The 17,265-nt window shown below is 41.1% G+C and overlaps 1 protein-coding gene across 1 annotated transcript; it reads left to right on the top strand.

Moving 5' to 3' along the window:
- The first annotated feature begins 453 nt into the window (after positions 1–453).
- On the top strand, positions 454–6,347 carry si:ch211-210c8.6 (uncharacterized). Its single transcript, XM_063015750.1, has 5 exons — positions 454–628; positions 1,931–2,036; positions 2,265–2,371; positions 4,494–4,666; positions 5,982–6,347. The coding sequence occupies exons 1-5, from the start codon at positions 517–519 to the stop codon at positions 6,258–6,260; spliced, it is 777 nt and encodes a 258-aa protein (XP_062871820.1). The 5' UTR covers positions 454–516; the 3' UTR covers positions 6,261–6,347.
- The last annotated feature ends 10,918 nt before the right edge of the window (positions 6,348–17,265 follow it).

Raw genomic sequence — 17,265 nt, forward strand, 5'->3', positions numbered from 1 at the left:
ATAAGAATTCACAAGCAAAATTGTCCCCACCTGGAAAAATTAACCTTTCCAATCCTTTACAGAAACATTTGTAGGGTGGCACGGTGGCTAAGTGGGTAGCACTGTCGCCTCACAGCAAGAAGGTTCTGGGTCCGATCCTCAGGTGGGGTGTGTCCGCGTGGGTTTCCTCCGGGTGCTCCGGTTTCCTCCCACAGTCCAAAAACATGCAAGTGAGGTAAATTGGACATACTAAATCGCCCATGACTGTGTTCGATATAACCTTGTGAACTGATGAACCTTGTGTGATGAGTAACTACCGTTCCTGTCATGAATGTAACCAGTGTAAAACATGACGTTAAAATCCTAATAAACGAACAGAAATTTGTAGTGTATTTGTAGTTAGAACTACATTTCCCAGACGCCTTAGCACGTTGACAACAGGTCACGCCTTGATTTTATAAGTTAGTTATGATTGCAGCGACCTTTGAGCGGATCTGCAAACAGCAATAACAGCGTTGTAAATTTACTGTAGTATAAATGGCAATGGGGGCTACACTTGCAAAATGTGCTGCTGTTGATGTGGGCGTCCAGTGGGTCGGGTGGGCCATTGCATCTGCTCTAAAAACCGAAAAGTTTTTCGATTTGGCAGGTAAATATTACAAAACACGGTGTCGGATGTGATACATACATTGTGCTTGAATGTTGACAATGCAGCGTGTTTAGCGGTTATCGGAATTGGAATTGCTTACGTATTGATACTGCTTTAAAACAGTTTTACATAATGTTTTAGGGTAGGATTTACTAAAGCAATAAGCCACGAGAGGCCGTGCATTACTGTGATTTTAGCACGGGGATGACGTTTTGGCACGACGCGAAGCGGAGTGCCTAAAACTTCTTTCCCCGTGCTAAAATCGTAACAGTAATGCACGGTCTCGAGTGGCTTATTGCTTTTATAAAACGGCGGTCAACATAAAATATAATAAATACAACAATGTTTAATTCATAAATGTATTTATTGTGTATAAACTTACAATAAAGCATTCTTCCGCGACGCAAAATAGTTCGATTAACAGTGTTGCTAGGCAACATGAGGGCGAAAATAACATTAAATTTTTCTTTTCAGTGGCGTATTAATATGGAATGATGTGAGGTGGTCATAGGTGTGAGTTTATCGAGGATTTTACAACGGCTTCGAACGCGGCTCAGCCAATCAGATTTTAGGACCGGAACTATCCGTTTTATAAAGTGTAGTTATGTAAAATGCTGTAAGCTCGTTTATGCCTACCGTCCAATGAAAATATTAACTTTCATGATCTCTTTTTGTCATAATTACAAACAGAATTTAAATTTAAATTATAGCTAGTTTCCTAAACATCTTTGAACGTAAACTAAAAAATAGCAATGTATTCCCAGATCCATGCTCCGCACTTTAGATCAAACTATTCCACCATTCCAAAGAATATCTCACATTTCCATCAACGTTTAACATTCATTCCCGAGCTCCATACACAGAGGATTTCAGTAATGCAGATTCAAAACATTCCAAGCAAATGTGTCATAGTTAAAAAAAGCTAAACTTTAACTTCATTTAAAAAAATAGTACTACTTTATTTAACTAAACTTGCTAAATGTTGTAATAAATATCTAATTTGTTCCTTATAACCATTTAATTAGATGTTGCTTACCTGTCAGTGCTCAATTTGCATGGCCTGGCATACAACTGTCCTCCAGTCTGTCCAGTCTTTCAAAACCAAGTCTTCGTGTTCTCTCTTCTAAGATATGTGCTCTTGAAAACCCTTGAACTTTGGAACGAATTGTCTGTAGGTTCTCAGGTAAAATATTCAATGAACACGCCTCATCGAGCTGATATGGGATGGCTGGTGAAGTCATATAGTATGGGAAACGTCATCACAATCATCTCAATTTAACATTCATTGTTTTTCTGTGGAAGGCACGGGAACATTTATATTGCTGGCCCACCTCAGTTCTTTGTGGAATGGCACAAGACACCTGAGGCAGAAAGTACAGACTGGTCTTGTAACTGCATGGGGACTGAGGTATGAATTTTGTCCTGATTCCCTTTATAACATTTTATGAGATTCATGAAGACATAATATACATTCAGTTATTTAAAAACATTCACAAAATCAGTTGTGTAGTCAGTCATTTTGTCCTTTGTAATATACACACTATTGTAAATCTAAGGTCACATTAGATCAGTAATGTATTCCATTAGTTCATGGTTAATAAGTCAATGAGTGACAGGTTTTGGCCTTGTTTTATAGACTTGGAATATTTCTTTTCCTCCGGATCATGAAGGAAGGACAAGACCGCAGGTTCAACAATGTCAGAGATAGCCCAGGGGTATTCTTTGTGTACTGGACCATGCAAGGTATTTAACTGCTAAATTGCTTAATGCTTATTATTCAACAATTAATTAGATCTCGCTAACAAAATAATAGTTCGTCAGCAAAAAGTGTCTTTGTGTTTTGTTTATTTTAAAGTGGACAATGTATTTGACAAACAGTTATTATTAATGGCCTAAGAGCATTAAAACTTAATTTCACATGAGTCCTGTCTTGCTTGTGGAGGGACATTAAACCATTCTTTTAGAAAATGGTTTAGTTTATTAACACATACAATATGGGACAACATGGAAAATGGAAATAATAAACATTTACTTTGACTTTTATTTCATTGCAGACAGGATGAACCTGAGATATTTCATGTTTTATTTGTTCAACTTCATTGAATGTATCAATAAACATCCATTCCTGCATTTCAGACCTGCAACACATTTCAAAAAAGTTGGGACAGTTAAGTATTTACCACTTTGTAATGCTGCCATTCCTTTTCACCACACTTAAAAGACATTTACGGGGTCGTCGTTGTCACATTTTTCGTTTTAAAATTCTCCACACATTCTCTATTGGGGACAGGTCAGGACTGCAGGCAGGCCAGTCCAGTACCCGTACCCTCTTCTTCCGCAGCCATGCCTTTGTAATGTGTGCAGCATGTGGTTTTGCATTGTCTTGTTGAAAAATGCATGGACGTCCCTGGAAATGATGACGTCTTGAAGGCAGCACATGTTGCTCTAAGATCTCAATGTACTTTTTTGCATTAATGCTGCCATCACAGAAGTGTAAATGACCTTTGCCAAGGGCACTGACATAACCCTATACCATGACAGACCCTGGCTTTTGGACTTGTTACTGATAACAGTCTGGATGGTCCTTTTCGTGTTTGGTCCGGACGGAGCACACGGTGTCCATTTTTTCCAAAAAAGACCTGGAATGCTGATTCATCTGACCACAGTACATGTTTCCACTCTGTGATGGTCCATCCTAGATGCCTCAGAGCCCAGAGAATGTGATGCCGTCTCTGGACATGGTTAACATAAGACTTCTTTCTTGCACAGTAAAGTTATAAGTAGCATTTGTGCATGTAACTCTGTATTATAGTGCTTGACAAAGGTTTGCCAAAGTAATCCCTCACCCATGTGGTTATATCAGCTATTGTTGAGTGGTGGTTCTTGATGCAGTGTTGTCTGAGGGATCGAAGATCACGGGCGTTCAGCTTAAGCTTGCACCCTTGGCCTTTAGCACCGAAATTCCTCCCAATTCCTTGAATCGTTTAATTATATTATGCACTGTAGAGGGAGAAATATGCAAATTCCTTCCAATCTTTCTTTGAGGTACATTGTTTTTAAACATTTTAATAATTTTCTCACACATTTGTTGACAAACTGGAGATCCTCTGATCATCTTTGCTCATCAAAGACTCTGCCTTTCCTGGATGCTGCTTTTGTACCAAACCATGATTACAATCACCTGTTGACATCACCTGTTTGGAATCACATCATTATTTAGTTTTTTCACCTAATTACCCTAGCCCTAAATTGCCCCCGTTCCAACTTTTTTTGGAATGTGTTGCAGGCCTGAAATGCAGGAGTGGAGGTTTATTAACAAATGAAATGAAGTTGAGCAGATAAACATGAAATATTTTGGGTTCAAACTGTCTGCAATCAAATAACAGTCAAAGTAAATGTAAAGAACACTGCATTTTTATTTTATTTGCATTTTCCATACTGTCCCAACTTTTTCTGATTTGGGGTTGTAGTTTAAGATAATTTTATTATGATTATTCGGTACAGCCTCCTTGTACAGTTAGTATCACTAAAACACCAACTTTAATAATATCAAGAAGTTGATATTAGTCAAGCATGGTGGTGGTAGCATCATGGTCTTGGGCTGCATGAGTGTTGCTGGCACTGGGGAGCTGCAGTTCATTGAGGGAAACATGAATTCCAACATGTACTGTGACATTCTGAAACAGAGCATGATCCCCTCCCTTCGAAAACTCATGGCAGTTTTCCAACAGGATAACGACCCCAAACACAACCAAGTTTTATTTCTATAGTGTTGTCCCATGAAAAGATATAATAAAATATTTGCAGAAATGTGAGGGGTGTACTCACTTTTGTGATACACTGTATGTTTTATTTTTTGTTTTAGCTGTTTGGGTGTTTGTCACCCTTTTACCCACCCTGATACTAAACACGGAGCAGAGAGATAAACCATTGGGCCCTCGTGACTACATTGGCTGGGGAATATGGGCTTTGGGCTTTGTCACAGAAGCTGTTGCTGATCAGCAGAAATGGAATTTTAAGAGTGACCCTGACAATGCTGTAAGTAGTTATAAGTACAATAGATTTTTCTGCTGGGTTTATAACCTTGTAATGTGTTTAAACTACTTTATACATTTTAAGCAGTTTTTCATAAGGAAATACATTAGTACTACTATTGTTTTTGTGTTAGGAGCAGTTACACTGGTGCTTTACATTATTAACACTGTGTGTACTTGTTATACAGTAAAGCCACACAATACATTATTGTATGAAGACCATGTATACATACACTGATCAGCCATAACATTAAAACCACCTCCTTGTTTCCACACTCACTGTCCATTTTATCAGCTCCACTTACCATATAGAAGCACTTTGTAGTTCTACAATTACTGACTGTAGTCCATCTGTTTCTCTGCATGCTTTTTTAGCCCGCTTTCACCCTGTTCTTCAATGGTCAGGCCCCCCTACAAGGCCACCACAGAGCAGGTATTATTTAGATGGGGGATAATTCTTAGGTGTGTTAGTGTGTGTTGTGCTGGTACCGTGTCCACTCACTGTCCACTCTATTAGACACTCCTACCTAGTTGGTCCACCTTGTAGTAAAGTCAGAGATGATCGGTTATCTATTGCTGCTGTTTGAGTTGGTCATCTTCTAGACCTTCATCAGTTGTCACAGGATGCTGCCCACGGGGCGCTGTTGGCTGGATGTTTTTAGTTGGTGGACTATTCACAGTCCAGCAGTGACAGTGAGGTGTTTAAAAACTCCATCAGTGCTGCTGTGTCTGATCCACTCATACCAGCACAACACACACTAACACACCACCACCATGTCAGTCTCACTGCAGTGCTGAGAATGATCCACCACCCAAATAATACCTACTCTGTAGTGGTCCTGGGAGAGTCCTGAGCATTGAAGAACAGGAAGCTAATAAAAGGAAGCTAACAAAGCATGTAGAGAAACTGATGGACTACAGTCAGTAATTGTAGAACTACAAAGTGCTTCTATCTGGTAAGTGGAGCTGATAAAATGGACAGTGAGTGTAAGAGGTGGTTTTAATGTTATGGCTGATCAGTGTATATGTTTAAGTGTTTCATGCTGCCCACTATATATATTTATACACAAATGTGCACAATTTGTGTAGGTTTTGTAAATATACAACACAAAAGAAAGTGTAAACAGTTAAGGAAAGTGGTCTCTAAAGTGGTCTTAATATTGCACTGCTTTCAAAACAAGGTTAAATCATTAACTATGGAATATTTGTGGCTGAAGTAAGATTTAACACTTTCATATTTACTGCATGTACTTGTATTAGCATAGTCATCGTTCACCTGTGTGCCAAATAATTTATAGGTTTTTATCTTTTCATTCTAGGGCAAGTTTATCCGTCATGGACTATGGGCCTATAGCAGACACCCTAATTACTTGGGTGAAATCTTGCAGTGGTCAGGCCTGTTCCTGTCTGCATCCTCAGTTATGCATGGTCCTCAGTATCTCAGCGTAATGTCACCCCTCTTTCTCTGGTTCCTGCTCAGACATGTGAGTGGTGTTCCCATCCTGGAAAAACAAGCCATGAAGAGGTGGGGAACAGACCCTGTGTTCCAAAACTACATCAAAAACACTCCACTCTTTTGGCCATTCCCATGTTTCTAAATCATAGTCTTAAGTAACTCGGGATTTTGTTAAGTGTTACATTGGCTGGAGTAGATGTCAGAAGTAGATTAAAGGTAGTTAAAACAACAGACATTGTTATGCTTAAGTCTGTAATATTATACTGCTAAACAAGTATGAACAGGTATAAATACCTCAGGGAATGTGTTCTTCAAACACACACACACACACACGATTAATCAATTATACCAAACAGGTGACTATGATCATCATGTTCATATGTAGGTTGAAACACAGTCATTTACTGAAACAGAAACAGTTTCAGAAACAGATGAGGAACAGCCAAACTCTACTACAGAAGTAGAGTAGTCAAGGACAGTTTCATATCACTGATCATACAGGACTGAGCATAGCAACATGACACAAGGTAGTTCTACTGCATTTGCATGGTCTCCCACAAGCAAAGATTTCAAAGCAGACTGGAGTTACAAGATGCGCTGTTCAAGCTCTCTTGAAGAAGCACAAAGTAACGGGCAATGTTGAGGACCATAGACGCAGTGGTTGGCCAAGCAGATGAAAGATGTCCAGCTGTGCCATCAGCTTAGAACTGGCAGAAACCATGGGGATCCAGGTACACCCATCTACTGTTCGGAGAAGTCTGGCCGGAAATGGTCTTTATGGAAGAATTGCGGCCAAATAGCCAAACATAGAAACAAGGCCAGGGGACTTAACTATGCACAAAAACAGGAACTAAGGAGCAAAAAAGTGGCAGCATGTGTTCTGGAGTAATAAGTCAAAATTCTAAAACATTTGGCTGCCCACAGAGCGTTGTTGGCTGGATGTTTTTGGTTGGTGGACTATTCTCAGTCCAGCATTAACAGTGAGGTGTTGAAAAACTTCAGCAGCATTGCTGTGTCTGATCCACTCATACCAGCACAACACACACTAACACTCATGTACCACCATGTTAGTGCAGTGCTGAGAATGACCCATCACCCAAATAATACCTACTCTGTTGTGGTCCTGGGAGAGTCCTGACCATTGAATAACAGCATGAAAGGGGGCTAACAAAGCACGCAAAAAAAAAAAACAGATGGACTACATTCAGTAATTGTAAAACTACAAATTGCTTCTGTATGGTAAGTGGCGCTGATAAAATGGATAATGAGTGTAGAAACAAGGAGGTGGTTTTAATGTTATGGCTGTTGTGCCGAAGAACCAAAACTGGTTTTATACACACCGATCAGCCATAACATTAAAACCACCTCCTTGTTTTCATTCATTCATATATACAGTGTATCACAAAAGTGAGTACACCCCTCACATTTCTGCAGATATTTAAGTATATCTTTTCATGGGACAACACTGACAAAATGACACTTTGACACAATGAAAAGTAGTCTGTGTGCAGCTTATATAACAGTGTAAATTTATTCTTCCCTCAAAATAACTCAATATACATTAATGTCTAAACCACCGGCAACAAAAGTGAGTACACCCCTAAGAGACTACACCCCTAAATGTCCAAATTGAGCACTGCTTGTCATTTTCCCTCCAAAATGTCATGTTAGTGTTACTAGGTCTCAGGTGTGCATAGGGAGCAGGTGTGTTCAATTTAGTAGTACAGCTCTCACACTCTCTCATACTGGTCACTGAAAGTTCCAACATGGCACCTCATGGCAAAGAACTCTCTGAGGATCTTAAAAGACGAATTGTTGCGCTACATGAAGATGGCCAAGGCTACAAGAAGATTGCCAACACCCTGAAACTGAGCTGCAGCACAGTGGCCAAGATCATCCAGCGTTTTAAAAGAGCAGGGTCCACTCAGAACAGACCTCGCGTTGGTCGTCCAAAGAAGCTGAGTGCACGTGCTCAGCATCACATCCAACTGCTGTCTTTGAAAGATAGGCGCAGGAGTGCTGTCAGCATTGCTGCAGAGATTGAAAAGGTGGGGGGTCAGCCTGTCAGTGCTCAGACCATACGCCGCACACTACATCAAATTGGTCTGCATGGCTGTCACCCCAGAAGGAAGCCTCTTCTGAAGTCTCTACACAAGAAAGCCCACAAACAGTTTGCTGAAGACATGTCAACAAAGGACATGGATTACTGGAACCATGTCCTATGGTCTGATGAGACCAAGATTAATTTGTTTGGTTCAGATGGTCTCAAGCATGTGTGGCGGCAATCAGGTGAGGAGTACAAAGATAAGTGTGTCATGCCTACAGTCAAGCATGGTGGTGGGAATGCCATGGTCTGGGGCTGCATGAGTGCAGCAGGTGTTGGGGAGTTACATTTCATTGAGGGACACACGAACTGCAACATGTACTGTGAAATACTGAAGCAGAGAATGATCCCCTCCCTGCGGAAACTGGGTCACAGGGCAGTGTTCCAGCATGATAATGACCCCAAACACACCTCTAAGACAACCACTGCTTTATTGAAGAGGCTGAGGGTAAAGGTGATGGACTGGCCAAGCATGTCTCCAGACCTAAACCCAATAGAACATCTTTGGGGCATCCTCAAGCGGAAGGTGGAGGAGCGCAAAGTCTCGAATATCCGCCAGCTCCGTGATGTCGTCATGGAGGAGTGGAAAAGCATTCCAGTGGCAACCTGTGAAGCTCTGGTAAACTCCATGCCCAGGAGAGTTAAGGCAGTTCTAAGAAATAATGGTGGCCACACAAAATATTGACACTTCAGGAATTTTCACTAAGGGGTGTACTCACTTTTGTTGCCGGTGGTTTAGACATTAATGGCTGTATATTGAGTTATTTTGAGGGAAGAATAAATTTACACTTTTATACAAGCTGCACACAGACTACTTTTCATTGTGTCAAAGTGTAATTTTGTCAGTGTTGTCCCATGAAAAGATATACTTAAATATCTGCAGAAATATGAGGGGTGTACTCACTTTTGTGATACACTGTATATATATATATATATACAGTGGTGTTTAAAAAAATAGCGGTCCAACACCATTAACCTGATAAATCACTGTTTTTAGTAAAAATGCTATTTCTACATAGCAAATAATTTACTTGAAAGTGTAGTAGAGTAATGAAAACAAAACAAACCCAACAATTAGGACATGCATGCCGCTCATTCTGAGTAATCGAAGCATTGATTGAAAGGGGCTTGTTCAAAATAATAGCAGTGAGGAGTTCAATTGGTGAAATCATTCATTCTGCAGAAGAACGGGTGTCAATTTTGGCCCTTATTTAATTTAGGAGGGTGGCAAATGTTGCACAGCTTGGTCATAGCGCATTTCCTTCTGAAATACTGGGTAAAATGGGTTGTTCCAGACATTGTTTTGATGAACAGCATACTTTGATTAAAAAGTTGATAGTAGAGGGAAAAACATACAGAGAAGTGCAGCAAATTATCGGCTGCTCAGCTAAAATGATCTCAAATGCCTTGAAGTGACAACCAACACCTGAAAGACGCAGAAGGAAGCGTGGAACTACTGTTCAAATGGATCGAAGAATAGCCAAAATGGCAAATACTCAGCCAATGATCACCTCCAGAAAGAATTAGGAACATCTGAAGTTACCAGTGAGTACAGAAGATGATTAAGTGAAGCCAATTTACCAGCAAGAACTCCTTGCAAAGTCCCGTTGTTAAGAAAAAGACAAGTCCTGAATGGGTTAACATTTGCCAAGGAACACATTGACTGGTCCAAAGAGAAATGGCTTAACATTTTGTGGACTGGTGAAAGCAAAATTGTTCTTTTTGGGTCTAGTGGCTGTAGACAGTATGTCAGACCAAGCCAAAGTTCACTGTGAAGACAGTAAAGCATGGTGGTACAAAATGATGATATGGGATGTTTTTCATACCATGGTGTTACACCTGTTTATCACATACGAGGGATCATGGATCAGTTTAAATATATCAGAATACTTGAGGAGATCATGTTGCCCTATGTTGAAGAAGAAATGTCCTTAAAATGGGTGTTTCAACATGACAATGACCCAAAACATCTTGGTTACAGATAAACAAGATTGAGGTAATAGAGTGGACAGCCCAATCCCCTGACTTCAATCTCATAGAGAACTTGTGTTCTGACATCTGAAGCGCGTTTTTTTTAGGCAAAACCCAAAATTGCAGAAGAACTGTGGAATGTCGTCTAATCATCCTGGACTGGAATACCTGTTCAGAGGTGCCAGAAGTTGGTCGACTCCATGCAACACAGATCTCAGAAACAATTGTTTTGCCACTGAATATTAGTTCAATAATTGAAAGTAAAGTAAAACCTCAAACATTTTTTCATGTTATAGATAAATTTTTTTGAGTTTTTAATGAAAAATGCTGGCACTGCTATTATTTTTAACAGCCTAATATTCATTTTTCTTAACTTTCTGTAAAGGATGAACACAAACTGGCAAAATTTTGTAAATGTTTTGATTTAGAATTGAAAGTGTAGTATTTTCAGTGCATTTGCATTTATGGAAATAAAAGTTATTATAATGATTTTGTGCTTTATTCACTTTTTTAAAATCACTGCTATTTTTTTGAACACTACTGTATATATACTGTATATATATATATATATACACACACACACATATACAGGGGTTGGACAAAATAACTGAAACACCTGTCATTTTAGTGTGGGAGGTTTCATGGCTAAATTGGACCAGTCTGGTGGCCAATCTTCATTAATTGCACATTGCACCAGTAAGAGCAGAGTGTGAAGGTTCAATTAGCAGGGTAAGAGCACAGTTTTGCTCAAAATATTGCAATGCACACAACATTATGGGTGACATACCAGAGTTCAAAAGAGGACAAATTGTTGGTGCACGTCTTGCTGGCGCATCTGTGACCAAGACAGCAAGTTTTTGTGATGTATCAAGAGCCACGGTATCCAGGGTAATGTCAGCATACCACCAAGAAGGACAAACCACATCCAACAGGATTAACTGTGGACGCAAGAGGAAGCTGTCTGAAAGGGATGTTCGGGTGCTAACCCGGATTGTATCCAAAAAACATAAAACCACGGCTGCCCAAATCACGGCAGAATTAAATGTGCACCTCAACTCTCCTGTTTCCACCAGAACTGTCCGTCGGGAGCTTCACAGGGTCGATATACACGGCCGGGCTGCTATAGCCAAACCTTTGGTCACTCGTGCCAATGCCAAACGTCGGTTTCAATGGTGCAAGAAGCGCAAATCTTGGGCTGTGGACAATGTGAAACATGTATTGTTCTCTGATGAGTCCACCTTTACTGTTTTCCCCACATCCGGGAGAGTTACGGTGTGGAGAAGCCCCAAAGAAGCGTACCACCCAGACTGTTGCATGCCCAGAGTGAAGCATGGGGGTGGATCAGTGATGGTTTGGGCTGCCATATCATGGCATTCCCTTGGCCCAATACTTGTGCTAGATGGGCGCGTCACTGCCAAGGACTACCGAACCATTCTGGAGGACCATGTGCATCCAATGGCGGTGCCGTGTATCAGGATGACAATGCACCAATACACACAGCAAGACTGGTGAAAGATTGGTTTGATGAACATGAAAGTGAAGTTGAACATCTCCCATGGCCTGCACATTCACCAGATCTAAATATTATTGAGCCACTTTGGGGTGTTTTGGAGAAGCGAGTCAGGAAACGTTTTCCTCCACCAGCATCACGTAGTGACCTGGCCACTATCCTGCAAGAAGAATGGCTTAAAATCCCTCTGACCACTGTGCAGGACTTGTATATGTCATTTCCAAGACGAATTGACGCTGTATTGGCCGCAACACCATACTAATACATTATTGTGGTCTAAAACCAGGTGTTTCAGTTATTTTGTCCAACCCCTGTATATATATATATTACTGCCTGCATTGTTGAATTAGTAGATATAAAATTACTGTGTATGTATGTGTATATACAGTGTATCACAAAAGTGAGTACACCCCTCACATTTCTGCAAATATTTTATTATATCTTTTCATGGGACAACACTATAGAAATAAAACTTGGATATAACTTAGAGTAGTCAGTGTACAGCTTGTATAGCAGTGTAGATTTACTGTCTTCTGAAAATAACTCAACACACAGCCATTAATGTCTAAATGGCTGGCAACATAAGTGAGTACACCCCACAGTGAACATGTCCAAATTGTGCCCAAAGTGTCAATATTTTGTGTGACCACCATTATTATCTAGCACTGCCTTAACCCTCCTGGGCATGGAATTCACCAGAGCTGCACAGGTTGCTGCTGGAATCCTCTTCCACTCCTCCATGATGACATCACGGAGCTGGTGGATGTTAGACACCTTGAACTTCTCCACCTTCCATTTGAGGATGCGCCACAGGTGCTCAATTGGGTTTAGTCCATCACCTTTACCTTTAGCTTCCTCAGCAAGGCAGTTGTCATCTTGGAGGTTGTGTTTGGGGTCGTTATCCTGTTGGAAAACTGCCATGAGGCCCAGTTTTCGAAGGGAGGGGATCATGCTCTGTTTCAGAATGTCACAGTACATGTTGGAATTCATGTTTCCCTCAATGAACTGCAGCTCCCCAGTGCCAGCAACACTCATGCAGCCCAAGACCATGATGCTACCACCACCATGCTTGACTGTAGGCAAGATACAGTTGTCTTGGTACTTCTCACCAGGGCGCCGCCACACATGCTGGACACCATCTGAGCCAAACAAGTTTATCTTGGTCTCGTCAGACCACAGGGCATTCCAGTAATCCATGTTCTTGGACTGCTTGTCTTCAGCAAACTGTTTGCGGGCTTTCTTGTGCGTCAGCTTCCTTCTGGGATGACGACCATGCAGACCGAGTTGATGCAGTGTGCGGCGTATGGTCTGAGCACTGACAGGCTGACCTCCCACGTCTTCAACCTCTGCAGCAATGCTGGCAGCACTCATGTGTCTATTTTTTAAAGCCAACCTCTGGATATGACGCCGAACACGTGGACTCAACTTCTTTGGTCGACCCTGGCGAAGCCTGTTCCGAGTGGAACCTGTCCTGGAAAACCGCTGTATGACCTTGGCCACCATGCTGTAGCTCAGTTTCAGGGTGTTAGCAATCTTCTTATAGTCCAGGCCATCTTTGTGGAGAGCAACAATTCTATTTCTCACATCCTCAGAGAGTTCTTTGCCATGAGGTGCCATGTTGAATATCCAGTGGCCAGTATGAGAGAATTGTACCCAAAACACCAAATTTAACAGCCCTGCTCCCCATTTACACCTGGGACCTGGACACATGACACCAGGGAGGGACAACGACACATTTGGGCACAATTTGGACATGTTCACTGTGGGGTGTACTCACTTATGTTGCCAGCTATTTAGACATTAATGGCTGTGTGTTGAGTTATTTTCAGAAGACAGTAAATCTACACTGCTATACAAGCTGTACACTGACTACTCTAAGTTATATCCAAGTTTCATGTCTATAGTGTTGTCCCATGAAAAGATATAATGAAATATTTGCAGAAATGTGAAGGGTGTACTCACTTTTGTGATACACTGTATATATATGTATATACACACACACACACACATATATATATATATATATATATATATATATATATATGTGTGTGTGTGTGTGTATATACGTATGTACAGTGCCTTGCAAAAGTATTCAGCCCCCTTGAACTTTTCAACCTTTTGCCACATTTCAGGCTTCAAACATAACAATATGAAATTGTAATTTTTTGTGAAGAATCAACAAGTGGGACACAATCGTGAAGTAGAACGAAATTTATTGGATATTTTAAACTTTTTTTAGAAATAAAAAACTAAAAAGTGGGGCGTGCAATATTATTCAGCCCCTTTACTTTCAGTGCAGCAAACTCACTCCAGAAGTTCAGTGAGGATCTCTGAATGATCCAATGTTGACCTAAATGACTGATGGTGATAAATAGAATCCACCTGTGTGTAATCAAGTCTCCGTATAAATGCACCTGCTCTGTGACAGTCTCAGAGTTCTGTTTAAAGCGCAGAGAGCATCATGAAGACCAAGGAACACACCAGGCAGGTCCGAGATACTGTTGTGGAGAAGTTTAAAGCCGGATTTGGATACAAAAAGATTTCCCAAGCTTTAAACATCTCAAGGAGCACTGTGCAAGCGATCATATTGAAATGGAAGGAGTATCAGACCACTGCAAATCTACCAAGACCCGGCCGTCCCTCTAAACTTTCAGCTCAAACAAGGAGAAGACTGATCAGAGATGCAGCCAAGAGGCCCATGATCACTCTGAATGAACTGCAGAGATCTACAGCTGAGGTGGGAGACTCTGTCCATAGGACACAATCAGTCGTACACTGCACAAATCTGGCCTTTATGGAAGAGTGGCAAGAAGAAAGCCATTTCTCAAAGATATCTATAAAAAGTCACCTGGGAGACACACCAAACATGTGGAAGAAGGTGCTCTGGTCAGATGAAACCAAAATCGAACTTTTTGGCCACAATGCAAAACGTTATGTTTGGCGTAAAAGCAACACAGCTCATCACCCTGAACAGACCATCCCCACTGTCAAACATGGTGGTGGCAGCATCATGGTTTGGGCCTGCTTTTCTTCAGCAGGGACAGGGAAGATGGTTAAAATTGATGGGAAGATGGATGGAGCCAAATACAGGACCATTCTGGAAGAAAACCTGTTGCAGTCTGCAAAAGACCTGAGACTGGGACGGAGATTTATCTTCCAACAAGACAATGATCCAAAACATAAAGCAAAATCTACAATGGAATGGTTCACAAATAAACGTATCCAGGTGTTAGAATGGCCAAGTCAAAGTCCAGACCTGAATCCCATCAAGAATCTGTGGAAAGAGCTGAAAACTGCTGTTCACAAACGCTCTCCATCCAACCTCACTGAGCTCGAGCTGTTTTGCAAGGAAGAATGGGCAAAAATTTCTGTCTCTCGATGTGCAAAACTGATAGAGACATACCCCAAGCGACTTGCAGCTGTAATCGCAGCAAAAGGTGGCGCTACAAAGTATTAACGCAAGGGGGCTGAATAATATTGCACGCCCCACTTTTCAGTTTTTTATTTCTAAAAAAAGTTTAAAATATCCAATAAATTTCGTTCCACTTCACGATTGTGTCCCACTTGTTGTTGATTCTTTACAAAAAATTACAATTTCATATCGTTATGTTTAAAGCCTGAAATGTGGCAAAAGGTTGAAAAGTTCAAGGGGGCTGAATACTTTTGTAAGGCACTGTATATACGTATACACACACACACATATTATATATATATATATATATATATATATACAGTGTATCACAAAAGTGAGTACACCCCTCACATTTCTGCAGATATTTAAGTATATCTTTTCATGGGACAACACTGACAAAATGACACTTTGACACAATGAAAAGTAGTCTGTGTGCAGCTTATATAACAGTGTAAATTTATTCTTCCCTCAAAATAACTCAATATACAGCCATTAATGTCTAAACAACCGGCAACAAAAGAGACTACACCCCTAAATGTCCAAATTGAGCACTGCTTGTCATTTTCCCTCCAAAATGTCATGTGATTTGTTAGTGTTACTAGGTCTCAGGTGCGCATAGGGAGCAGGTGTGTTCAATTTAGTAGTACAGCTCTCACACTCTCTCATACTGGTCACTGAAAGTTCCAACATGGCACCTCATGGCAAAGAACTCTCTGAGGATCTTAAAAGACGAATTGTTGCGCTATATGAAGATGGCCAAGGCTACAAGAAGATTGCCAACACCCTGAAACTGAGCTGCAGCACAGTGGCCAAGATCATCCAGCGTTTTAAAAGAGCAGGGTCCACTCAGAACAGACCTCGCGTTGGTCGTCCAAAGAAGCTGAGTGCACGTGCTCAGCATCACATCCAACTGCTGTCTTTGAAAGATAGGCGCAGGAGTGCTGTCAGCATTGCTGCAGAGATTGAAAAGGTGGGGGGTCAGCCGGTCAGTGCTCAGACCATACGCCGCACACTACATCAAATTGGTCTGCATGGCTGTCACCCCAGAAGGAAGCCTCTTCTGAAGTCTCTACACAAGAAAGCCCGCAAACAGTTTGCTGAAGACATGTCAACAAAGGACATGGATTACTGGAACCATGTCCTATGGTCTGATGAGACCAAGTTTAATTTGTTTGGTTCAGATGGTCTCAAGCATGTGTGGCGGCAATCAGGTGAGGAGTACAAAGATAAGTGTGTCATGCCTACAGTCAAGCATGGTGGTGGGAATGCCATGGTCTGGGGCTGCATGAGTGCAGCAGGTGTTGGGGAGTTACATTTCATTGAGGGACACATGAACTCCAATATGTACTGTGAAATACTGAGGCAGAGCATGATCCCCTCCCTCCGGAAACTGGGTCGCAGGGCAGTGTTCCAGCATGATAATGACCCCAAACACACCTCTAAGACGACCACTGCTTTATTGAAGAGGCTGAGGGTAAAGGTGATGGACTGGCCAAGCATGTCTCCAGACCTAAACCCAATAGAACATCTTTGGGGCATCCTCAAGCGGAAGGTGGAGGAGCGCAAAGTCTCGAATATCCGCCAGCTCCGTGATGTCATCATGGAGGAGTGGAAAAGCATTCCAGTGGCAACCTGTGAAGCTCTGGTAAACTCCATGCCCAGGAGAGTTAAGGCAGTTCTGGAAAATAATGGTGGCCACACAAAATATTGACACTTCAGGAACTTTCACTAAGGGGTGTACTCACTTTTGTTGCCGGTGGTTTAGACATTAATGGCTGTATATTGAGTTATTTTGAGGGAAGAATAAATTTACACTGTTATATAAGCTGCACACAGACTACTTTTCATTGTGTCAAAGTGTCATTTTGTCAGTGTTGTCCCATGAAAAGATATACTATATATAAGATATACACACACACATACATACATACATACATACATACATACATACAGTAATTTTATATCTACTAATTCAACAATGCAGGCAGTAATCAATTCTGGATAGGTCTGTCAATTATGTGGTTTACACAACAAATCAATGTAATGTGCCTTGATACTAAATAAAAGTGGACAGCTGTCATCACATTTTGTTGTATTATCTGTCAAGAGCTCTGAATCTATCCTTGGAAAAATAATTGTAAACAACACAG

The sequence above is a fragment of the Trichomycterus rosablanca genome, chromosome 19 (assembly GCF_030014385.1).
Source record: "Trichomycterus rosablanca isolate fTriRos1 chromosome 19, fTriRos1.hap1, whole genome shotgun sequence".
Classification (NCBI taxonomy): domain Eukaryota; kingdom Metazoa; phylum Chordata; class Actinopteri; order Siluriformes; family Trichomycteridae; genus Trichomycterus; species Trichomycterus rosablanca.